General features: G+C 44.9%; 1 protein-coding gene across 1 annotated transcript in view; it reads left to right on the top strand.

Moving 5' to 3' along the window:
• PARP16 (poly (ADP-ribose) polymerase family, member 16) overlaps positions 1 to 12,451 on the top strand; it is a 42,951-nt gene extending 30,500 nt beyond the window's left edge. The window contains exons 2-6 of the mRNA XM_006831529.1: positions 739 to 876; positions 3,974 to 4,180; positions 7,551 to 7,722; positions 9,731 to 9,872; positions 12,316 to 12,451. Of these exons, the coding sequence (XP_006831592.1) occupies positions 739 to 876; positions 3,974 to 4,180; positions 7,551 to 7,722; positions 9,731 to 9,872; positions 12,316 to 12,451 (795 nt within the window). The remainder of the gene's footprint in view (positions 1 to 738; positions 877 to 3,973; positions 4,181 to 7,550; positions 7,723 to 9,730; positions 9,873 to 12,315) is intronic.
• Positions 12,452 to 26,084: the final 13,633 nt, after the last annotated feature.

Genomic DNA, 26,084 nt, shown 5'->3' on the forward strand with positions numbered 1-26,084 from the left:
TCTAGCCGCTCCAGGCTGGTCTGCTCATCCTTTCAAGTGGAGATTTCTCATCTCTGGAGATCTGGATGTGGTTCTGGTTTCTACTTATAGTTTTATGTCACCAGCCTTTTCTTGTGAGGCCCCTGTGGGTGGACTTGAACTCCCAACTTTTCAGTTAGCAGCTGAGCCCTACCCACGTGTGCATATACAAAAGTATTCAGTAATACCGTTGATGGATCTTAATCAGACACATCTATATTTCTGCAGCAAAATACATAAGTAGGCCACAAATAAACCTCACATTTGCTCAGGTCCGGCTTTGAACTAAATGAGTTACCCAAGTACTCTCTGTGCTCAGAACTTTAGGGTTGTGGTATTACTTGGTAGGGGATTGTAGGCCTGCGCCCTCTTAGGTCACAGTCCTTAAGTGCTAGGCCACTACCTGCAAAGTCAGTGGTTTGGACCCACTGGCTGCTCCGTAGGAGAGAGGTGTGGTGGTCTGCTTCTATAAAGATTTGTAGCCTTGGAAACCCTGTGGGGGCAGTTCCTCTGTCCTATACGGTCACTATGAGTCCAAATCAACTAGGTGGCAACAGGTTTGGTTTACAGGTAGGAAATCCCAGGAAACATGAAAGAAGTGAAAGTCACCAACATCAACACTAGAGGGCCCCTGGTAATCATTTTGTCAGGATCCTTGCTAATTGACGTTTCACACACTCCTCCTCACTCCCCTGTCCCCACCCTTGCCACCAACTTCAGCTTGCAGATGCCAGTATGCTACCCAACCTGAAAGAACTTCTCCTGTCTTCCGGAGACAAAGACAAGCGGGCCAGGGACCTGGTGAGCTGGATTCTATCATCGAAGGTCCTGACAATCCACAGTACAGGGAAGGCAGAGGTGAGACTTTGCTCTGTAGGATCATGGATTCCTAGCACCCAAGAGCTCTGGGCCAGTACCGGTTCCAGTGGCTCCGAGACCTCCTTGTGCCCCAGGATGACCTGGGTAGCTTGTTGAGGATGCACGTTCCTGGACTTGACCTCTAGAGACTCTCGCTCTGGGTCTGGATGCACACTGGCTGTGCAAAACGGGGTTCTGCCTCTTAATATTTGTGTGCCCTGGAGCAGGTTACTGGGTTCCTTTTAGCCCCTCAGTTTCCACGTCTATGAAATGGGGATCACAGTAGTATATTGCCACCAAAGAACTGGTTGTGAGACTTAAATGACATTTCTCATTTAGAATAATGTCTGACACATACTAAGGGCTTGGTAATTGTTGGGTATCACTGTATTTAATGTGGCCCAGGTAATTCTAATGATGGTGGGCCCTGAACATGCCTTAAGAAACATGGCCTAACTAGTGAGGCATGCACACCTTAGAATAATTAACCATTTAAGATAAAAAGGACAGCGTTTACCCAAGGACAATTTCCAAAAAGGTCAGGAAAGAAGGAGAAATGGAAACAAGGAGGCAGTGGGACAGGTGAGTTTCTTTGTAGGGATTGCAGTCAACAAACTAGGAAGCAAAATATATGAATTGTTGTGTGGAAAACTGATCTGCTCTGTAAACCTTCACCCAATTCACTCTAAAAACTTAAATAATAAAAAGAAAAGAAACATTGCCTAATCCAGTTGTCAGGGACTAGGCAGAACTCAAAATAGTGGAAAACCTTAGGCTGTGGGTTCGAATTTGCACTGCCATCAGTTTTGAATAGAGAGAATATTTCTCCCCATGTCTAAATTGAAAATATTGATGGTTACCTCAGAGAAGAGCTATGATAGAATGTGTGTCAACACAGCACACACTCCCAAATCATGACCCCTTACCTGGTGCTCTTCCCTCTGAATGGCAGCAGTGGCATGTATGTATTGTCACCTAATTAAATTTAAGAGCTTCTAATTTTACAAGCTCCTACTAAAGAGCATGGTGACTCTAGAGGATAAGCATTGGACTGCAAACAACAAGGTCAGTGGTTCAAGTCCACCAGGAGGTCCAAAGGAAAAAGAGGAGGCTTTCTGTTCCCACAAAGATTCACAGCCTCAGAAACCCTATACAGGGTTGCTATGAGTCAGAACTGACTCAATGACACTTGACAACAACTAAAGACACAAGTTTGCCTTAAGAATTTGGTATCTTGGAATCGAGTGTCCGAGTTAGGACATCCTTCTTTGTTGGATGGAAAAATAACCAATAGCTCAGAGTAAGGAGTCAGGAGACCCGTATTCACATACAGGCTGAACTGCTAACTCTTGTACGATCTTTTGGCTTCATTTGTGATTTATTCATTTATTCCTCATACGACTACCAGGCGCCTGTTAGATGTTGGTCAGTAGCTAACGTGGATAAGGCAATGACTCCTTAGCATTTTCTTTCCTTTTTTCTTTGCTCCTTGGCTTTTGATTATAGACCAGTTAAATTCCCACTAAAATGTTGAGCATTAGGACCCAGAGTTGCCAGCTTTTTATTTTGCTCAGGTCAAGCCATTACCTGATCATTTATCATCATTTTGTAAGAGAATGTTTAAACATCAAAAAAGGAATATGGCCCTAATCATAGAATAAAAGACATATTCTCCAAAGAAAGGATTATGACAACCTTACTTTAATATAGATACATGTTGTTGTTGTTGTTCTTTAGTGCTGTTGAGTCAGTTTTGACCCATCACAACCCTGTATAAGGTTTCCAAAGAGTAGCTGGTGGATTTGAACCACCAACCTTGCAGTTCAAACCGACCTTGCAATCCAGTGCTTATCCTACAGCACCACACCAGGACTCCCCAAAATATGTTCCATTGTCTTTATTTTTCGCTTTTAATTGTAACCCACAGATTGGCTTTGTCCTGTGACCTCCTGTTTGAATGTCACTGAAATAATGTAGTCTCTGAAGAAGGTTATTGTCTTTTAGGAAGGAACTTACCACTACCCTGTATCAGTTAGCTTTTGCTGCATAACAAAACATTAAAAAAAAAAATTGGCTTAAAACAACATTGATTGTATCACATGATTCTGTGGTATGGTTTTGGTGGTTCTTCTGGTCTAGGCCAACTTGGCTGGAGCTGGATGATCTGGAGTAGCCTCACTTACATTGCTGGGATTTCCATCAGGATGGTGTGAATGAAGGCTGGGGTGTTCCTCTATGAAGTTCTCATCCTCTAGGAGGCTAGCTGGGGTTTGCTCACACTGTAGTGAAAGATGAAGGATTCCCAGCAGCAAAAGAAAGGGAAAGCCCTTTTCAAATCTGTTTGCCTTATAATCTACTGAGGTCCCATTGGCCAGAGCAAATGACATGGCCGAGACTAGATTCAAAGGGTAGAGAAATAGAATACATCTCAGCACCTTATAGAAGGGTGCCACAGACAGGGATAGGAGGGAAAATGTGACCAATTTATCACCTCTTCACATGCCTCATAGGAGTATTATAAAGAAATAAGCAAAGGAAATGTGTGGAAATGTTAGGAAAATTAACATTTATCCTACGGTAAGGAAAGTGTTACTAGAGGAAAGCAGTTTCTTTTTCTTTTTGAACATTTTGTTGTAGTCTGGCTGAATGTTTACAGAGCACATTAGTTTTTCCATTCAACGATTTATGCACATTTTGTTTCGTGACATCAGTAATGTAACATAACAATCCCTGTAATGTAACATCACTCTTCCCACTTAATCCCGGGTTCCCCCATTTCCTGTCGTCCTTCTTTCTTCCCCCTTCCTGCCCACTGAACTTTGTTTGCAGGCAAATGCTGCCCTTTTGGTCTCGCTCGTATTGTTGATAATTCTGACAAGTACGTTCCTCCTGGGTTTAATTCTTCATTTTATAGAGGAAAACAATCTTGAGCAATAAGCTCTGAGCCTGTTCATATACAGATGTCTTTATCCTCATAAAATCAGTTGTTCTTGTGAGCAGAGCCCAAGGGAATCAACCCAAGATTTTAACAGACCATTTTTGTAGCATATTTTACCAGCTTCTCAGATAAAATGACTACTCCCTTCATGTTTTCAAGTTTGAAAAGATTCAAAAGCTCACGGGTGCTTCTCACACACCTGTCCCCAAGCCGGACTTCCTGTTTGAAATCGAATATTCTGACCCAGCCAACGCCAAATTTTATGAGACCAAAGGACAGCGAGACCTAATCTATGCCTTCCATGGGAGCCGCCTGGAGAACTTCCACTCCATCATCCACAATGGCCTGCACTGCCACCTGAACAAGGTGGGGCCTGAGGGGCACCTTGCTGGTATTGGGAGGGGGTCTTAGGGAGTGGGAGTGGGGTGGGTAGGTGAATTCAGGTCTTGTGCTTTCAAGTGTGGGCTATAGACCAGCAATGACAGCATCACCTTCCGAACAGAGCCTGCATTTTAACAAGATTGCCAAGTGGTTTCTACACGGATTACATTTTCAGAAGCATTGATATATAAGGGTGGTTACCAGTCTTGGCTGCACATTAGAATTATTTGGAGGAACGTTTAAAAATCCTAATCCCTGGCAACACTTCAGACCAATTGAATCGAAATCTTTGGGGCTGGGGTCCAGATGTCAGGATTCTTTGGAAGCTCTCCAAAGGATTTTGGTGTATGGTTAATCCTTGCCACTTGGATTAACCAAGTGGATGCCATCAGCATCACTTGGAAGCTTGCTAGAAATGCTGAGTCTCAGGCCGGGTCTAGAAAAGTAGTTACATGGTCACAAGACCTCTAGATGACTGTGTGCACACTGAAGTTTGAGAAGCACTGCATTTGGGACACTCCACATTGACAAGTGAAGGGGATGTCTTCCGTTTTCTCTCCTTTCCAGGGCTCCTTGCCCTGCTTTTTCAGGAGTTAAAACACAGAGTCAACCACCCTCTGGCACTTACTTTACCTTTAATGAAATGTAAGATGGAGAATACAGACAGACACTGGAGCCAAAAAGACTTAACTTAGCAGCTCTGTGGCCCTGGACAAACTTATGTAGATGCTCTGAGTCTCAGTTTCCTCATTTGTAAAATAGGGATACTATTCTAACTGCGTAGTCCTGGTGTGGCATTGTAGGATAAGCACTAGACTGCTAACCACAAGGTCTGTGGTTCATACTTCCAAGGAAACCCTATACAGGAGAAAAATGTGGCAGAGTGCTTTAGTAAAGGTTATGGTTTTGGAATCCTTGTGGGGCCATTCTACTTTGTTCTCTGGGGTTGCTATGAGTTGGATTTTATTCAATGGCAACAAGTTTGTTGGTTTGGTTTTATTACGCTTGTTCAGGTATACAGAGAAGACTGAAATGGTAACGTACGCAAGGGATTCCACAAGTAGTCAGCTCTTAGGAAGAGGCAGCAGCTTTGATAATAGCCTCAGGGAAATGGTGTTTGGGGGTAGTAGAGGGCTACAAACCTTCCCCCCAGTTGTGGCAGCGCCTGCCTTGTCTGGCTCATGAATCCTGGGCTCATTTGTGACTGGTCCAGAGGCCCCAAGGCTAGACAGACATTTTCTAATACTGCTGCAACTGATTAGCGTATCTGGGTTTTGCTGAGGACGACAGGCTTGTTTATTCTGGCTCAGTTCATTAGGATGACCAGGCTACTGGAATCTAGGAGGCTTCCATGTCATCCAAGAGCTAGCTGGTCTGGAGAAGTTGCCTGCAGATGACATTCTTGTACAGCACACGCTCATTTCAGTGCCCCAGGGAGTTCATTGCTTAAAGACATCTAACGAAGAGTTTAATGAGAGCAAATCCCCTTCTGGCCTCCTCGTCTTCTGGGTTTTCAGTGAGGGGATTGCTGGAGGCAGCTTGCTTGCCAGTAGGAGCTGTGAGGTGGTTTTCATGGCAGAGGTACCCCTAGTCCCCCACTCTTATGCCTCCAGCTCCGCTCATGGCAGCCTTGCACAGGGTCTTGAGTCCAGCTTCCTTGGAGAAGGTCTATGATAGCGTTTGAGAGAGAACACTGCCTACCTAGCAGTGGACCTCTCAAAGGCCAAAGGCTTGATTTGTGGTGTGGTGCTAAAGGATTAAGCACTTGACTGCAATGTCAGTTTGAACCGCAAGGTTGGCGGTTCAAATACAGCAGCCACTCTTCAGAAGCCCTATATAGGATCGCTATGAGTTGTAACTGACTCCATGGCACTTAAAAACAACAACAACAACAAGCAGGTTTAGAATTGTAGAAACCTGACACTATGGAATAGAAACATTCTCATTTCCAGAGGATAGAGTGTTTGTTTTTCAGTGAGTTATTCAAGTCCACTCATCATCTTGTGATGTTGATCCCATGGCTCAGACATAGCAATTGAGCTTCAACTTGATTGTCAAAATCCCATCCATTGGTTTCAGCTATAGGATTTCTGAGGCTGGAATGTTATGTTGAGAAGGAGTCTGAGTCTTCACCTAAGCTCAGTGTGATTGAGTGCCATGATTGATATTTTTATGTTGGTCATCATGATTGATTATTGGTTTGTGTTTGCTGTCCCTGCTGCTGCCTGAACTTTCAGGTGCCTCACCTGGAATCCTTATTGTGATCACTTGACCTGTTTCCATATGGAGAGTACCATCTTTTCCATTCCTAGGCAGCAGCCTCCTAGAATTTTGGACATTTTCTTGGTCAATACAGCACAAACGGAACAATGTACCCTGCTCCTCATGTAGACCTCCCTAATTTGATTACGGTTTCTGGTCTAAGAGACTAATTTCTTTCCCAAGTAATGTCTTCGATTATCTTCCCTTCAGTTGTGTGACCTTGCACATATAGTTATGACATTACTTTTGCAAGTCCATCAGTACAACTATGCTTAATACATTCATGTAACCGGAATCACTAAAAGAAGGGACTTCAGAAAGTTCATAGAAAAATGGGATGAAAGATAATGGAATTTTTCCATGAACTTTTGAAGCTCCCCTTGTATATACTCTATAGAGGAACTTGCAATGAAGAACCCCAAACCAGTTGCTGTCAAGTTGATTGACACATGGCAACCCCATAGGTGTCAGGATAGAACTGTACCCCACAAGATTTTCAATGACTAATTTTTTGGAAGTAGATTGCTAGACCTTGCTTCCATTGTACCTTTGTGTGATCTCAAACCTCCAACCTTTCCATTAGCAGCCAAGTATGTTAACTGTTTGCACCACCCAGAGACTCTATGGAGGATCATGCCTTACTTATTTAGCACCTCTTGTGTGCCCTGTGTCCTGCTAGATATTTTGTGACATTATTTCCTTCAACCATCACCTAATGAAGAGGAACGATTATTCCCATTTTGTAATTTAGAAACTGAGAGTCAAAGAGTTTATGTAATTTGCCAGTTTATTGGTGGTAGAGGCAGGATTCAAACTTAGCTCTGTTTGGACTCATACAGCGTTGCTCTTCCCACTTGATGTAACCACCAGGAACTGCTAGTTTGTCGAGTTAGATGACCAGATCCACAATTTAACTCTTATCAGAGCAGAGTGTATTTAGTAATGACCATGTGATGATGTCTCAGGATTAGTTCAGTTTATGTCTTTTGCTGGGAAACAACAAACTTAAAATGTTTACATTTGCAACTCTGTGTTGACAAAAGACCCGTGTCATCTGGCTGTGCTTCTTTTCTGTGGACCTCTGCCATTCCAGACATCCTTGTTCGGGGAAGGGACCTACCTCACCAGTGACTTGAGCCTGGCCCTCATTTACAGCCCCCACGGCCATGGGTGGCAGCATAGCCTCCTTGGCCCCCTCCTCAGCTGTGTGGCTGTATGTGAGGTCATTGACCATCCAGATGTCAAGTGCCAAACCAAGAAGAAAGGTGAGTGAGTGCTCGGTGCTGGCCTGGGCCTGGGTGTGGGGTACACAGACTCTTGGTATTGGGCCAAATGTTGGGTAGAGCACCCAGTCCATGCCATAGGATGGTTTGGGTCCAGAGCAGGAAGTGAGCAGTCTCCTTAGAGATTGGACATACAATGGAAAGGCTATCTCTTCCTATAAAGAAGAGTGTTCCTGGTAAGGGAGCTGATCGAGATGGGGAGTAGCTCAGAGGAAGGGGCCAGTCATTGTGAGTCCCAGTGAAAACCTAAGTGAAGAGGTGAGAGTTTTAGATTTCATTGTGGTAAAACTCTAATGAAATGTATGCCATCTCAAGAAGGTGAAATGTGGTAGATGATGCTGAGTGGGAGGCAGAGTCTGGGCTCTTTGAGGACAGGAATTGAGTATCGTTCATTCTTTTTTTCCCATTGCATCTTTATTTTTTTAGATTGTAATAAATATATAGGTAACAGAACACTTGCATTTCAACAGTCTCACTTGTTTTTGAGTACCTAGTGTGGTGTGACACTGTGGCACTGGACTGCTAGGTCAGTTTGAACCACAAGGTAGGCAGTTCAAACTCACCAGCCACTCCTTGGAAACCCTATTCAGGGTCGCTGTGGGTTGGAACTGACTCTATGGCACTTAACAACAACAACAGTGTGGTGCTGTAGGGTCAGCACTGGACTGCAAACCACAAGGTCAGTGGTTCAGACCCACCAGCTGCTCCTCGGGAACTCCATACAGGGTCACTAGGAGTTGGAATTGACTCAACAGCATACAACAAGAAGTGTCAGCAGAGAGCTGAACTGAAGTTAAGTACCCTGAGTCCAGATCCTAGCCCTTCAGACTACTCTGATGAGTGCCAGAGTCCCCAGAGGATGTGAGGGACAGCTACGAGGCAGGGGTCCCCAGAGCTGATTTACCAGCTGTCCACCTCATGGCTACTCCCCCAGTATGTCCTTAGATTATTCTCTCTGTGCCTTTGCCCCTCAAGAATTTGCCCACCTCAGAGACCAAAGAGGTCACCGAACTGTCTTTCCAGTCTCCAGAACTGGCCCGTGGTTCTGCAGAGAAAAAAAATCTAGAAAACTGTCTGTCCCTGTCCCCTAATGTAAAACAACTGTGATCCTGAGGAGCAGGCCCAGATCTGACATCACCCTCCCAAACCAGACAGCCTGAACATTTGCATTTATAATTCTTGGGAAGTTTGCAAACTGTGACATTAAGCATCAAACAAAACCTTGTAACGTCTTCAGTCACGCAGCTTTTGGTCTGTGTCCCTCCTCTTTTTTTTTTTTTGTTAAAGCTTTTTCATACTCTTAAAACAAAAGTTGAAAATTTTTTTTAAACAAGTCTTAATATGAAGCGTGGAAGATAAGTATTCTGAGATGCTCAAATCCAGAATGGTACGTTTAAAATGCCTACTAAGAATCTTGCAGCCCTAGTAGCGTAGTGGGTTACAAGTTGGGATGCTAACCAAAAGATCAGCAGTTCAAATCTATCATCCGCTCTGCAAGAGAAAGATGAGGCTTTTGCTCCTATAAAGATTTACAGCCTTGGAAACCCTATACAGGGTCAGTATGCATTTAAGCCGACCTCGCGGCACACCACGACCACCACTAACCTAAGACTCTTGTTTTTGATCAAATTCAGTTCCTAGTTCCTAGTCCTAGAGGATCCTGGGTTTTGTTTTTGCTATCCGTCTGCTTTTGTCCATGCTTTCCTCACTTCAGTTGGGTTCTTCCCTTTTCCTCTTTTCTCCTTTACATTTTCCTTTTCCTTTTCTCTTCCTGCCTGTCTGTCTGTCTGCTGGATTCTCCTTTTAGTTCAGTGCTGGCCACACATGCTCAGCTCTACTCTTCAGGATTCTCTACCCTGAGGACCAGGCCACTTGACCCTGCTTCTATGAATAATTTTCTTTCTTTGATACTGTATGCCCCTTCTCCCACCCCCCTAGTAAAGTTGTGCTTGTTTTCTCACACATTGTGGACTGGTCTCTCATTATTCAGATTCCAAGGAGATAGATCGCAGAAGAGCAAGAATCAAACATAGTGAAGGAGGCGACATCCCTCCCAAGTACTTCATCGTCACCAATAATCAGCTCCTGCGAGTGAAGTACCTGCTGGTATACTCACAGAAGCAGCCCAAGAGGTAAGAAGGACAGGCCCTGTCGCGGTTCAGGAACATTTAATAGACTGCATTCTAAGGTTTGGGTTTCCTAGTTATCAGCATTCTCTGCTCACTGTGGACTTTTCTTACAGCTAGTGCTGCTAGAAGAGAAATACCACAAGTAGTGGGCTTTCATAAATAGCAATATAGTCTCTTACAGTTTAGGAGGCTAGAAGCCCAAATTCAGAGGGCCGGCTCTTTTACCTCCTTTCAGCATCTGTAGGCCCAGCATTCCTTGTAAATTTCCATGTGTCTTGGCATCAGTCTTCCCCTGGATCTCGGAGAGTCACAGTGCTGGGACCCCAGCTCCAAAGGACGCACTCCACTCCTGGCGTTTCTTTCTTGGTGGTTGTAGGTCCTTCTGAACTCTTCTTATTTGTTTAACTTCTTCAGTGTTTCAAAAGAGATCAACTTAAAATACAACTGAATTTTGTAGATTTCATCTAGCCTCGTTAACATCATAGAAGTGAGGATTTACAACACATAGGATAATTACACCAGACCAGAGCTGATCACATCAGATCCTGTCATGGGGGTAATTACAGTGTATTAGGTCTCACCATGGGCAGTTACTACTTCTTAACTGCCGTATGAGAATCCTGGCCCAGTTAAGTGGACACGAAACCTTAACTATCATCCCAGCTATGTCTAAAGCACAATACTATGCATGGTGAGGGGTCTAATAAGATGTGGTCCTGACCAAGCCCAGATTAAAGTGTTAGGAAGACTCCTCTTCTCAATGCAAAGTTACCTAGCAGGCGATGTGGACAGAGATGAGCATTTCTGTAAGCAGTCTATAAGAGTAACAGTGAGACTGCTGGGAATACCCTATAAGCTTACCTCAAGTGTACCTTAAATGGAAGACCTTGTTTGTAGTGGGCTGCTAGCTGTTGAGTTTGGGAAAGTGTGGCTGATTGGAGACCAGGGAGGGCAGTTTGAAGGCTGAAGAAGACAGACCAGCTTGCTGACAAGCCAGGATTGTCAATACTGCGCCCACATTCTTTGTGTGTGTGTGTGTGTGAAATGAAGAGCAACTGAAACTTTGCTTAATGGTTGGAATGTTAAATAGTTCAGCCACGTTGGAAATGATCTGGCCATTGCTGCCACATTCTTTTTAATGAGACAATATGATCTCAGATACCCCTTTGCCATTTAGGATGTCTAGAGAAAATAGACATGAAGCTTAAGAACAAACAAACAAATGAAAACCTTTGTATTAATGTGTGTCTGTTTCTATTATTATTAAGGGTCACTTGCTAAATGGGATAACAATAAAATCACTCAAAAAAAAAAAAGATATGACCCTAATCCAAAAATGACGGTACATTCTAGTAAAGAAGGTAGTAAGCAGAATCAGCCTGAACTAACAGTGCCAAATTGTTACCCCAAACCTTGAGGCCAGTGGCCACCTAGGATCACAGATAAGTCCTCCCCCATTGGCTAGGGTAAGCTGAGAGGCAGGGTAGAGTAGACACTGACTGAGAGTGTTTGCAGTCCAGCTCAGCCAGTTTCTACGGTGGTTACCGAGCCCCCTCTTGTCTGTCTCTGGACTTGAGATACTTCCTTATCTCCCAAATGAGAGCGTTGAAACCTAACAACAGTAGGGTGGGGAGGCTTTTGTTCTTAAGACATAGGGCAGGTACTTAATCTCTTATAGCAATGTGATAGTAGGGAGTTTGTATAGGGTGTTCCAGGGCCTAACTTTGAGATCTAGTGTAGAGAGATCTCTTTGGGAGCCAGCAGTAGGGGAGCAGGTGAGGTAGGACAGAGGGTAACTTTTAATGATCTTGACTCCTATGTGGCTTCAGGATTTCATAAACCAGGAAAACTACCCTCTAAACTTTGGAAATCTGTTTGGAAATAAGGTTCTGAGTCTAGGGAACTTTGGTTTCAAATCATCTGACTTATTCTATTTGAAAATTCCCTTCTTTTCCCACTTCTCCCTGGAGTCTCTAGAGCTCACTTGAATGGTTCACATCATCCCCCAGTGAGCCAAAGAGGATTTCCCCAACTCAGATTTATATCTGTGCATGTCTAAAATGGAAAAGACTGTAGCTAAGTAACCTGCCACTTACTCCATCTGGACATCTGGAGCTTGCCCCTTCCTCTAGATATTGAGGGGTTGTTTAAGAACAGACGGGTTATAAAAGGTAAAAGAAAAACCATAAAAGGGAAGCTTGGGATGAGCTCATTGCATAGCTGTCTTCGTACATTTAGAAGATGTTTTGTTGAAAGAAGTGTCAGTGCCAGGGCAAACAGCTCCAGATTTCTCCAGCAAAGGAACATGAAAAAGCTTTATTTCATGGCTCACGCAGAGGATGGAATTCATCATTTAGTCTACTCTGAGCCAGAAGTTGTTGCATACATTTTTTAAAAAATGTTTTTCTTTCTTTGCCAACATCACTCTTTTTACCCTTTTAAACAGGGCTTCCAGCCAGCTCTCCTGGGTTTCCAGCCATTGGTTTGTGGTTATGATATCCCTGTATCTGCTACTGCTGCTCATCGTGAGTGCTATCAACTCCTCTGCCTTCCAACACTTTTGGAATCGAGCAAAGAGATAATGTTTCTCGGCCTGGTGGGGGAACTACCTTGACCACGTGCCTTATGATAACTTGTTCTGTACTTCTGTACCTCGTGTCCAGCCAGGATGAGCCTAGACACCAGTTGGGGACTACAGGACAGTTTTTGTATGCCATAAATGTATCCATTGCCTTTGATAATGCTCCCAGCCACATTCTGGTCCATGGGATCACTGGTCCCTCACACTTAGGTTTCCGGGGAGCCCTTCTGTTTCTTCCCAATCAGTCCTAGGGAGGTGGTTTTCCAGCCAGGGCCAAAGGAAAAGTTCTGCTGTGTTTAAAAACAAAGTGTCCAAGCTGTCAGTGTGTGTTTACAATGCTCCTGGCGGAGGTTGGCCCTTTCTCTAATGCCTTCTGGAAGGCGGAAAATGTGTAGTGGGGACTATAAATCACTAGGCGGTTGCCTTGTTTTGACTCTAGAAACCCAAGAGAAACAGTCATGTTTCTCATAAAAATCGATGGGATCGTTTTTTTGAATTCCATCAACCTTTGTTTGTAAGTGCAAAACAACTTTAACAGTTTTCTCAAATCAACAGAAACATTCTTCTTCTACAGCTGTGCCCCCCCGATCCCAAACCATGGATGAGAAAGGAAGGAGTCAGAGGCCTGATAAAAAATACGAACTTTACCAATGAGCAACTCAAGTGTTGTCTTTTTCTAAAAATTACCTACTGCTGACTATAGCTGAAATGGAACCAAATGTTTGTTTTTGTTTTTGTTTTAAAAATACTGTTTGACAAGTTAGGCTTTGTGAGCTGAGGAAAAGGAAATTTCTAAACCCAGAGCCCCATTTGGGCCGTGTCCACAGCCTCTTTTCTGACTGTTTTTAGAGAGAGGGATCTGAGCTGCAGGCTGGCCTCCTGTTCTCAGTCTCACGAAGCTGCTTTGATTGCAGCCTGTCTGACCTTCGGGGGCTGCTGACCTTGGAGACAGAGGCCTGCCGTGGTGCGCTGTGGTCTGGATGGGCTGAGCTTCCTTCAGAGGAACTGCAGGCCTGTGGGGACTCAGCCTGGGCTTTAGATGTGGAAGACAAGCCTTCTGGCCACCCAGAGAGCCAGGGCCCTCTTTGCTGTATTCTCTGCTCCCTTCTTCCTGCTGGGACTCAGCCACAGTGGAACCCTATCTGATTTGAGAGTAAGAATTCTGTCAAGAAGGAGAAAAAAATAATTTAGCTACAATTGACAGATTTGTGAGAAAACCACTATCATGGTTTTAATATTGAATATTAGAACATTTCAATACCAATAAAGGCACTTTCCTGATAATGGCAGGTGGCCTTGGCATGAACCTGCTGTGTGTATGTCTCATTAGTTGCGAACAGTCTTACCTTTGCTTCCTACCTTGTTCAGGGTGTCTAGTTGCTAGAGAGCTTGTACCACCTGGATATCCACTAGGTGTTGGATTGCTAGTCGATGATGTAACAAATATGTGAGCACCTACTGTGTGCCAGGCAGTGGAAATACAAGCAGGATTGAGTTCAAAGTAACCTGGAACCTCATGGAGTTGAGAGTTGGGTAAGGAGGGCAGATCGACATCTGCTTACTGAAGTCCCAAAGTGATATGTCTAGACAGTGGTAAGGCTGGGACTTGAACTAGCAGACTCTTTTCAGTGTCAATATTCTTAATCACCATACTAGACACCTCTCATGGACTCCCAGAAAAGGTGGTATTCATGCTATGAGCTGGAGAGAGAGTGGGAGCAACACTGGCCAAAATCTTGAGTTCTTGTTGGAGAAATCCAAACAGGAGGAGGGTTGTAAAGGAAGAGGTTGGTGTTGAGAAAAAGGGTTGGAGAAAGAGGAGAGCAGAGGCCAGATCGTGGAAGACCTTATACACTGTGAGAAAAGAAAGTCATTAGATGGTTTTAAGCAAGGAAGTTATATGATTAGATTTGTTTTTCAGAAAAATCACTCAGCATGGTGGTAGAGAATGGATTTAGGATTGTTTTGAAGATGAAAAGAACTGATTCTTACAATAATGTCCAGCACAGAAGAAATACCCCATAGTGTCTGCGGCTATTATTATTGTTTGATTTTTAATGGTCCCATAGGGAGATGGATCTGCAAAGGAGACAGGGCAAACAGTGTCTGGAGAAATAGGAAGAAACCAAGACAGCAAAGTACGTGGAAGCCAAAAAGGGAGGGCTTGATTAGCAGTGTCAGATGCTGCTGAGAGATCAGCATTAATCCTGATTACTCAAAATGGGGTGCTAAAAAGGCATGAAGTGACTGGCTTACAAGCTTTCAATAGGGAACCTAGTTCCAGAGGGTGCAGGGAAAGGTAGAATCTCCACTGAGTGGTTTCCAACCTGTCTGGACAGGGCTGATGAAAGGAGATGGGAATGAGACTCTTGTGGTTCAGTGTAGTGAATGATTGCTATCAGAACTGATTGTGAGTATTGGAAAAGTAAAGGTAGACATTTTGTAACAAAAGGAAGGGAGTGGCTGATCTTGCAGTCCAGGAGCAGAGGTCCCTGGAACCATCAAGGGAGAAAAGTGAAGTAGTGATGCTATCCAGAGAAGTAGTGATGCTAGAGATGGAGGCAGAGATGATAACATGGAAAGATGGAGCGGCTGGGGACTTTAGACTCAGGGAAGGAGAGGGGATATGTGCTGATGGCCGGGGGCAGGCTTGTGGGGTATAACCTTTGGTTGTTTGATGATGCATGCAGGAGATTGTAATCATTGCAATGAAACAAAATAAGATTGGATGTATGTAAAGCTAATGTTCTCCCATGTAAACTATCACATAATTCAAAATAAAAACTTAAAAAATGAAAAGTAAATAATAAAAAAAAATTAATCCTGAAGCGTACCTATTGGGTTGACTGAGTCGAAGATCACTGGTGAACTTGATAGGGGTAGTTTCAATGGAGTTCAGTGCAGGGGATGTGGGCATAGGCACACTGTACAGATGTAAAATGTTGTACACTGTCTCTGGTGGGGGGAGGGGTCTCAGCCCCCTATATGTCAAGTGAAGAGCTCCTGCTTTAACTTGTGTCTGTTGTCACATTAGCTCGCTTTGCAGAGTAGGCTTGAAACATAGGTCTTATTCATTGTTGTTGTTGTTAAGTGCCGTCGAGTCGGTTCCGACCCATAGCAACCCTGTACAGGGTTTCCGAAGCTGTAAATCTTTACAGGAGCAGAAAGCCTCATCTTTCTCCCGTGGAGCAGCTGGTAGTTTCGAACTGCTGACCTTGCGGTTCACAGCCTGATTCGTAACCATTACGCTACCAAAGCTCCTTTCTTATTCATTAAGGTAATATTTATTTCAAACCAGTTGCAGTCAAGTCGTTTTCAACTCATGGTGATCACATGTTCCATATGGTTTCAGTGGCTATTTTTCAGAAGTTGATCACCAGGCCTTTCTTCCAAGGGGCCTCTGGGTGGAGTCAAACCTCTAACCTGTTGGTTAGCAGATGAGCACATTAACTGTGTGCCACCCAAGAATGCCATTTAAAATATGAGGGAACTTCAAAAAGTTCATGGAAAAATTAAATGAAATGATAATAGAATTTTACCACAAACTTTTTGAAGCCCCCTCATACCACCTTGTCATTATTTTTTTGAGGGGGACGGTTTGAGATTTTTGCTATCTTCTTGCTCACCCCCCATAAGTGGATGATAGGTTGTGGGGCCAGCACCATGGGGACACAAGGAAAAATAGGTGCTCTCAGGGGAGTGGAGGGACATTGAATGAGTATGTTTTGATATGATGGGAAGGAAATGGCTGGAATCTAGAGGGTCTGCATGTGCAGGAGGGAAGACTAGTGCTGGGCTGCTTTATGACTTTTATGAGCTCTAAGCACTTGTGCCTTTGTAGACTCCTTTCGTCCAAAAAAAAATTTTTTTAACTATGTTGATATAGGCAAATATATTAGTTTTATATGTTAAAATGGAGTACTGATATGGCATTGTAGCATAAAGCACTGGACTGAAAGATTGGTTTGAACCACAGGTTCAGTGGTTCAAACTCACTGGCTGCTCCTTGGCAACCCTATATAGGGTCGCTATGAGTCAGAACCGACTTGGTGGCATGGCACTTAACAATCACATATGTTAAAACATTTTTGTGGACCCTAGAAATAGCATGGTGCTGTGAGCTAATGCGCTGGACTGCAAAGTCAGCTTGAACCACAGGGTCAGTGGTTCAAGCTCACCAGCCGCACCTTGGAAACCCTATACAGGGTCGCAATGAATCAGAACCAACTCGACTGCACTTAACAACATCAACAACGGAAATAGCATGGGTCTTAGGTTCCTACTGTGAGTGTACTGTGCCTGGTGGCTGAGTGAGCCCAGGACTAAGGTAATGGAAGGTATTGTGAGGCTTCTGAGTACCTGAGATTAGGGAGATGGGATGGAGACAAACCCTCATGAGACACAATTCTATTTAGCATCAACTCTGCATCTAACGAAAATCCCATAGGCCAACTAATTCCTAGAAATGGCAAATCTGGGGCACTGGGGGTTGAGTGCTCGGAGGCACACGCTGTGGATACCATTCCCCTCTCATGGAGGAAGAAGAAACAGTCTCTTTGCTGATGGACACCCACTGGACCCAGTTCACCAGGCAGCAGACAGCAGACAGCAGAGGAGACCAAGTGGTGGTTCATTTAGAACCACTTCACATCAGGGCCTTTGATGCCTTGGTCTTATAAAAGCCACCCTTGACTGCCTTCTGTCACTAATGGGGGTACAGCTTTGGGAGGGTGGCAAGTGGGCCTCCCACAGGCAAAGTACCTGCTTCCAGAAAGTGCCAAGGGTCCCATGAGTAATCAGTTTCAGCACAAAGGTGAGGGGTTTTACTCGTTGGGCTTTTTGATAAATATTGTGTGTAGATTGAACAGGGGCAGTGGTTAAGTGTGGTTTCTGATTAATTCATTTCATTAAACACTGATTGCCTGCAAAACCAGGAGGGGGTGGGTAGTTAGTGAGCCCAACTCAGATCTCCTTCTTTAAAACCTGGCCCCATCTCATCTGAGCCCGTTCCTGCTGCTAAACCCAGGAGGTTTGTGTTGGCTTAGAATCTGCTACAGGCACTCCCCCTGTTGCCATAGTGATGCTTAGCCCCACCCCCAGGCTGGATTCAACTCCTCACACAAAAACAGGACCATGCCCATCCCCAAGTCTCCCCGGAGCCCACATCCAGTCTCTTTCTGCACTACCCTCCTCCCCACCCTTCCCCACCTCGTGAATTTTCCAGCTCTTGGTCTTTGTTTGTTTTTGCCTTTGTCAGTCTCTTGCTTCTGGATGGATTTCTGTTTGTTTCCAAACTGTCTGGGTCTGCGCACCATGGAGACAGTGTCTCAGGCCGCCTCTAGCCTGGATCTGGTTAAAATAAGCCCCTCTTCTTCGCATGCATCTCCAACCTGACATTTGGAACATCTAAAATAAATCACAGTGTTATAAAGCAAGATACAAGCCACCATTTCCACCCACTCCAACTGGCGCCTTGTCCACCTGGTGTTTAGGAAATTTTCAGTGTTCCACTGCAGTGTCCATGTAATGCTGCCCTGAAAAGGGGAAGCAGCATTTATTGACTACTGTGTACCAGTCACTGGGTAGGCTTTGCTTGAGTTTAAAAATCTGGTGGTGAAGATGATGTTTCCTGCATTACAATTCAATTTCTTTTGACTACCTAAGTGTGTAAGATACAGTGAATGGTCAAGAAGTTTGTTGAGTGAATGAATGGGTGAAAAGATACAAGAGGGTAATGACTGAATGCCCACAACTGAGATCGAAGTTGTTCTTAGGTGCCTTTGAGTCTATTCCGATTCATAGCAACCCAGTGTGACAAGAGTGGAACTGTCCCATAGGGATCGAAGTAAGACGAGAAGAAAAAAAAATGCTTTGGTAAGGTTGTGTGAGTGGGTGAGGGTTTCAGAGAAGATTGTAGACATTTGTTACTTGATTTGAGGGAATCCCATTTGTTCTCTGTCACCAGATGGACTTTTTGGTGGTAAAGGAGTGTTGGCAGGACAGAGCCTTTTGTTACATTAGAAAAGATCAGACTTAAAGTGCCAATAGCCCTGAGCGAGGTCCCAATTTGGTACTTATTCATGCACAAGTGTAAATGACTGATAACTAAGACTTTCCAAAGAACAGTAATGAGTTGTGTATGTGTAGGGGCGGGGTTAGAGTGATGAGTGAGTGAGAGAAGAAATCACAGAGGATTTAAGGGTGAGAATTGCCTTGACCATGGTGAGGGGGTGGGAAGAAAGGAAGGCTGGGGCCACTGGAGTCAAACTTTGCTCAATCCCTACTTGGGTAAGGGAGGACCCCAGAGGAAGAAGCATGTGGTGCTGACAGCCACTTCCAGCCCTAGTGACTTTAGTCAGTACAGCCAAAGTGGGGTGGAAAGGAGACTAGTCTAATCTGAATTCCTGAGAAGTATGGATTGCAGACAGGACTCTTGGTGTGACACCGTAGGATCAGCACTAGACTGCGAACCACAAGGTCAGCAGTTCAAACCCACCAGCTGGTCCTTGGGAACCCTATACAGGGTTGCTATGAGGTAGAACCAACTCTATGACACTTAACCCCAACAACAACATGGATTGCAGACAGGTTTAAAGATACAATTTTATAATTTCGGAGCAAGTACAGGCTATTTCAAATGGGCCCATAACATTTGTCTATCAGAGATCTGTAGGGTTCTAAAATTAGCACATCAATTTTATGTTCACAGGTTTTGAAGGTGCTTGAAAGGTATTTGTCATCTCAGCTATCTGATCATTGATTTTCCTTGGATAATGACATCTGTTGCTTTTCCCCCTATTGCTCATTAGCCAACCAGGTTTCTTCCTTTCCCTGTTCTCAGTTCAGTGGATGCAAGTAAAGCTGACTGATTGCCCCTGTGTAGTAGAGCAGTGGCTCTGACTAGCCAATCAGCCAGTTGCATTCCCCTGGCCTTGGTGATTGGCTCAGGTATGCACTGTGACCCAATCAGAATCTCATGGAAAAGAAACTCTTGCATTTCTGCTGGTCTTGAATGTAAAAGACTGGTCATGCTGCTGTCATCTTGCTGCTGTGTGACACTTCAGACAGATGGCAGCACTGTGGAAAGCAGAGCCAAGAAAGGGAGCGAAACTGTCTTGACGATATTGTTTAAGTACTGAATCTAGCCGTGCCTTGACTCTTAACTTACATAGCCAATGAATTCATTTCTATTTATTGTTGTTGATTTGTGATTTAGGAGGCCCAATGTGTTACAGAGTAGAATTGTGCAAATAGGAATTGTGTGTGTGTGTATACTCTATAGAAGCAGAATGCCAGGGCTGTTTTTCTGTGGTTCCTCTGGATGAGTTCAAACCACCAACCTTTGGTTATCAGCCAAGTGTAAACCATTAGTGTCACACATGGACCTTTCCTTTTTGTTTTTAAAGGGTTCAAATTGGGCCTTGTGGGGAGTAAGTGGGGGTTCCTAGTTGGTACTCTTTGCTACCTTGGAGCTTCATTTTTCTTGGTGTGAACCCTTTATTAAAGGTAGAAATATATGAATTCTAACTGAGAGTCAGAATGGTGAGGTTTGACTGTTCTGACCCCTGAACTCTTCCCACATGGCACTCAAACCTGTGCAGAACAATAGATGAACAAAATACACAAAAGCCCACCATACTCTGCAGGCTTCTGCAGTCTCCAAATCAAAGGGCCTCTTTGAGTCAACTTGAACTCTTCTCCAGAAGGCTTCAGCATAGGCAACCAAGGGCACAGCTGAGCAACAAACAGATGTGAGCAGGGCTGGAGCTGTAAGAAACACTGAAGAAGTCTGATGTTCAGGAAGCCCCTAAATGGGTCTGCAGCAGAGGGAGAAGTGAAGAGGGGAAAGGGCATTACCATTTACCAAGTGCCTTCTACATGATGGGCATATGGCAAGAATTATCTCAGTTAATCCTCACAGTATCCTTTAGGGTAGATAACTGCTATCTTTTGTTGTTAGCTGCTGTTGAGTTGGCCCCTGACTTGTGGCAAGCCCACACACAACAGAACAAAATACTGCCAGGTCCTATGCCATCCCAGTGATCACTTGTGAATTGGACATTGTGATCCATAGGGTTTCATGGACCAACTTTCAGAAGTAGATCGCTGGGTCTTTCTTCCTAGTTTTTCTTAGTCTGGACGCTCCGCAGAAACCTGTTTAGTATTGTAGTAACACATCATAGGAAGCCTCCGCTGACACAGAGTAGTGGATCGAATGAGTTGCACTGGCCTCTGAACCAACACAACTTTCTGTATTTCACAGGAGGGGGGACAGGCTTGTGACTTGCCCAAGACGAAAGGGTCAGAAAGATGCAGAGTCGGAGCTGAAACAAAAGTAGGGCAGGCAAGAGGCCTGCAGCATGCAAGAGGGCCTACATGAGCAAAAAGGATCTGGGCTGAGAGTGGTGGGAGGCTGGCATGGGTAGCACCAGCCCCTGTGAACACAACGTGAGCTCCCTTCCTGGGATGCCAAGAATGAGAAGACCACGGGACATCAGTGCTGATGTCCATGTTAATGAGGACTCTGGGCTGGTAACCTTTCCAGTCCTGCCACTGCAGTCTCTGCACATGGCACTAAATGTGGGACAGGGAGGGTCAGCCGTGCCTTTCCACCCCCGCTTCCTACTCAGCTAGGACCATCAGCCTGCTCTGATTAAATTGAATTCTTCAAGATCTTGCATCCAGGAGCTGCCAGCAGCCAAATCCCCCTGATTGTCTGAGATGTTCCCGACATCAGAGAATAAACAGTCTCCCCTGTCCAGCCAAGCTGTGCCGAGCAGCATTCCTGTCTCTGGGCCCGCCTGGTTGGGTGGGGTTGCAGCCCTTTGACCACCTCCAGCAGAGGCCTGGGGGACCTGGGAGTGGATGGGAGGGAGAGGGGAGGTAGCCATCTGTCTTCAGACTGGACAGGACATTCCCTCCTCTGAGTCCCCATTTTGTTCCAGCACCAGGAACCCCGTCCTCAAGCCACTCCAGGCCAGAGTCCTATCAATGGAAAATAGTGCCTATGGCAATTAGGTTTTAATTGCTGAATGATCTCTCACAGCTGGTGATGGAAACTGTGACCCAGAACAGAAACTGCTCATTGGTGCCCACCCCTCAAGTGGTGCCTGGGGCATGTGCCATACCTTAGGCATGTTTCTGCTCCTGGCCCCAACCCATTGCTGGTAGAGATGATCTACCCACACCAGGCCATTGTACCTGGAGTTAAAGCCTCTTCACCCCTGCCAGCAGACTGCCTGGGGAATTTGAGACCCCTACGACAATCTATCGAGATCTGAACCATCATGTCTGAATGGCTAACTTTACAGATGTAGACACAGCAAATTAGTGGCAGAAGCCCGACTAAAACCATGGCCTTTAATTCCCATCCAGTGCCTTGGGGCACCTTAGAAGCCGTGTCAGAAATGACATATGACGTAGGGGCTCTGAGTGAGAGGGGAGGCCCATATTTTTGGAGAGCAGCAAAAGTATTTTCATCCTAGGCCTGTTTTGAAGATCAGGCTTGCGGCCCAGCCGTTTCCTGAGGAAGTAAGGCCTCTGGCAAAGCGCTCTTCATCAGCCCTCCTAAATCATTTGTGGGGAGTATGGCTGGGGCAGTCGGAAGGTGGGGCTCTGCCACCTTCCAGGGTCCAGCCCAGGCTTGGCCAGGCTCTGGGAGGCAGCAGGGCCTAAGGGCAGAGTCCTTGGGAAAGGGGAGCCCCTCTCACACACCACTTGCTTCCTGTGCTGTGACTGTTGCCTGGGACTGCAGGGGAGGAGGAAGAGCAGCTTTTCTCAGCCTGTCTGCAAAAGGAATTCCTCCAGGAGCCCCTCTGGCAGCAAACAGGAGTGGGAGGGAGGCAGACAGCCAGGGAGCCCAGGGGTCTCTGTGGGCAGGTGTCTCACTCCCAGTCTGTCTTGGACCTACAGCTTTGCCTTTGTCTAGCTATGTGGAACGGTGTGGGTTTCTGCAACGATTCTGTTTTTGTACATGTAGGCAGCTGCCCTTCTGCCTGGTCCCTGTTCTTCTGCAGCAAAGTGTGTACTTATGTGTTTGCCTGTCTACAAGTGCCTGCATCTCAGTGTTAGCATATGTATGTGGGTACTGTTGAAGGAAAGTGCAGGTCTCTATGTCTTTTCATAGATGAGTGGGTCTTTGCCTGTGGGTGTTTCCATGGAAGTACTTGGTGAGTGGAGTCCTGGCAGCACTGTAGGATAAGCACTGGACTGCTAACCACACGGATGACAGTTCAAACCCACCAACGTCTCCTTGGAAACTCTATCCAGGGTCGCTATTAGTCGGACCAACTACAGCACTTAACAACACATGTGTAAGCATGTGGATTACTTTGTAGAGGAGTGCTTGCTTTTCTAGCAGCAGGTTTAGGTGTGTGTATTTCTGAAAGCATGTGCATAACCCACTGCCGCTGAGTCAATTCTGACCCACAGTGACCCGAGGGTTTCTGAGACTGTTAAGTCTCAGACAGCCTCATCTTTATCCCTCCAAACAACTGGTGGGTTCGAATTGCCAGCCTTTTGCTTAATAGCCCAGTGCTTAACCCATTGCACCGTCAAGCTCCTTAATGTTTGCATATGTGTGTTGCTGTGTTGGCGAGCCTCTGAAAGCATGTGTGCCTATGTTTAATTTGTGAAGAGGCATTCATTCACTCACTCATTGATTCATTGTAAAGACATTTGGTCTTTAAAGTGCTTGCTCTGAGTCTGGCTCTGCACTTGAGCACTGAGGATTCAGAGTGTTATCCAGGGCAGCTGCTAATATTTGTGCTGCTCAGGGAGGGAATACAAAGAAAGCTATAAGTAGATGTCTAAATATCGAAACCACCACTTATCTGTCAGTTTGTCATACTGGGGTGGCTTGCATGTTGCTGCGGTGCTAGAAGCTATGCCACTGGTATTTCTGTAATATTTTTTATGGATCTTGTTGTTGTTAAGTGCCTTGGAGTATGTTCCGACTCATAGTAGCCCTGTATAGGGTTTTCGAGGTTGTAAATCTTTGTGAGAGCAGAAAGCCTCCTCTTTCTCAGGGAGCAGCTGACAACCATCAACCTTGTGGTTCACAGTCCCATGCTTATCCTACAATCACAGCGCTCCCCATATTCTATATACCAAGGCAAGATTTTTACTCCATATACTTAGCATATATTCTATATACTGAGACAAACATTTGACTAACTGATGCTAGATTGAACTGTACTTAGCTGTTCTGATTTATGTACATATTCAATGTCAAGATGGATTTAGGAACAGAGATCATTTGTAATCAGTGGACTGCCTTTATACAACGTGGAGTTCATATAATGTTCTATTTCACAGAGTGTGCTGTGGACGTTAAGGAGCTCTGATAGTGTAATGGTTATGAATCGGGCCGTGAACCGCAAGGTCAGCAGTTTGAAACTACCAGTTGTTCCATGGGAGAAAGATGAGACTCTGTGCTCCCGTAAAGATTTACAGCCTCAGAAACCTTGTACAGGGTCTCTATGAGTTGGAACTGGCTCCACGGCACATAACAACAACAACAACAACAACTATGGACATTAAGCAACACATGACTAAACAAAGAAACCTGTGAGAGCCAGAACTTGGCGGTACTACCTTGTCTTTCTGGGTCTCGAAAGCTTTCTGCCTTTGACAGAGTGCAGTCTTACCACTTTTCCGTCACTCCTTTTAATGGAAAATATTTGAATTTTCTGTCTCTGACAGGTTTCTGTCTTACACAGGTTTTACTGTGTGTTTCTCTGCTTGCTAGTCCTTGTCTGTCATAGCAATTGGATGAGAGAATCTGAACCTTTCTTCAGTACATTCTAAAAAGCTGTCATCTCACATCTGTGTGAACCACTCCCCTCTCCCATTCTTCAATGTGGACCCTTGACATTTTCTTAGTCTCATGTCAAATACTATGAATCTCAGGTTCAAAGCCTCTTTGCAATCTGCTTGTGCCCCCGAGTCCTGCCTTGGTGTCGACTGGATGCTGAGCTCAGTAGGATTAAGTCACAGGGTGGAACTGGGTTAGGTAAGGCTTCAGGTTCTTGGCCATGTCTGGGCCTGCCTGTCCAGCCTCAATAGTGGGCAGATGCAGCCAAGCAGAAGGCACCTGTCTGTCTACCAGGATTGATATTCCTGAGTCATCTCTTGTCTTGCGCAACAGGCAACCTCAGGGTCCTGGAGCAGTAGGGAGGCTGAGGAGAGACCTTCATGACCCCTTCCCCATCAAGACCTCTAGATTAGCTGAGTTACAGCAGGTACAACACAAAGGGAATTGGGGGAGGGCAGGTGACAGGGCCTCTCAGCCAGAACTGGTAGGGTGACCATCCCAGGAATCCCCCGGAGTCTGTCAAAGCTGGCAGCTCTTGTGCTCTCCTGAAATATCCCCGAGCTGAGGAGCATGAGAGAGGGGTCCGGGGTCAGTCAGAGTTGCTGAGTTGGGAAAAGATGTGAATGTGAGCTCAGGGTGGATGAGACTCTGGGGAAGCTAGGAAGGATCTACTGCTGTCCTCTGATTCCATACACACATAAATGAATGACTGCAAATTGACTCAATGGTGTTCCTGCTTCAGGGATTGCTGGGGAGTGTAAATAATTTAAGCTGTGAAAGACCCTCTTACAGTCCTGTTACTCCCCTCCCCTACCCCCTCTGGGCTATTCTGTTTGGGACCAGAACTGGGAATTTTCCTCTTGAAAAAAAAAAAAAAGCAAGTAAGAGAGCAAGTGGAGGGTTGTGGCCAAAATAATGTGTTTAAGGAAATTTCTGCTTCATGCTGGACAGGACATGGGATGTCTGGTCAAAGGCATGTTGACAGCCAGGCAGTGGCGTCACTAGGGAGGTGTAGGGGATGAAGACCACATTGGGTGACACTGTCAGAGGGGTGACACCAAATGACTATAAAAATTTTGTACAGTGTTTTAGTAGAAATTTATTATCTATAAAATGTGTATTTCCCTGTAGTTAGTTATAACAACAAAGACACTTTTTGTCAGCCCAACTTTGTTGTTGTTTATTAGGTGCCACTGAGTTGGTCTGGTTCCTAGTGACCCTATGTAAACCTATGCTCCAGCCTCAAAATCTATGTTAGAGCCCATTGTTGGACCCATTGAGGGTCTTCCTCCCTTTTGGTTGACCCTTTACTTTACCCAGCATGAAGTCTTTATCCAGGAACTGGTCCCATCTGATAACATAACCTTACTTCACCTCACCGCCCTCTCTTCTAAGGAGCATTCTGGTTCTAGTTCTTCCAAGAAGGATTTGTTCATTTTGGCAGTCTGTGATGTATTCAATATTCTTCACCCATACCATAATTCAAAGGCATTGGATCTTCTTTAGTCTTCCTTATTCACTGTTCAGCTTTCACATGTGTATGAGGCTACTGAAGATACCATGGCTTGATTTATACACACTTTCATCCTCAAAGTGATGTCTTTGCTTTTTAACACTATAAAGAGATCTTTTGCAGCAGATTTGCCCAAAGCAATGTTATTTGATTTCTTGACTGCTGCTTTCATGAGCGTTGACTGTAGATCCAAGCAAAATGAATTACTTGACAACTTCTATGTTTTCTGTTTAACATGATGTTGCTTTTGTCTGGTAGTGAGGATTTATGTTTTATTTATGCTGAGATGTAATCCATACTGAATGC

The sequence above is a fragment of the Chrysochloris asiatica genome, unplaced genomic scaffold, assembly GCF_000296735.1.
Source record: "Chrysochloris asiatica unplaced genomic scaffold, ChrAsi1.0 scaffold00004, whole genome shotgun sequence".
NCBI classification, from domain to species: Eukaryota; Metazoa; Chordata; class Mammalia; order Afrosoricida; family Chrysochloridae; genus Chrysochloris; species Chrysochloris asiatica.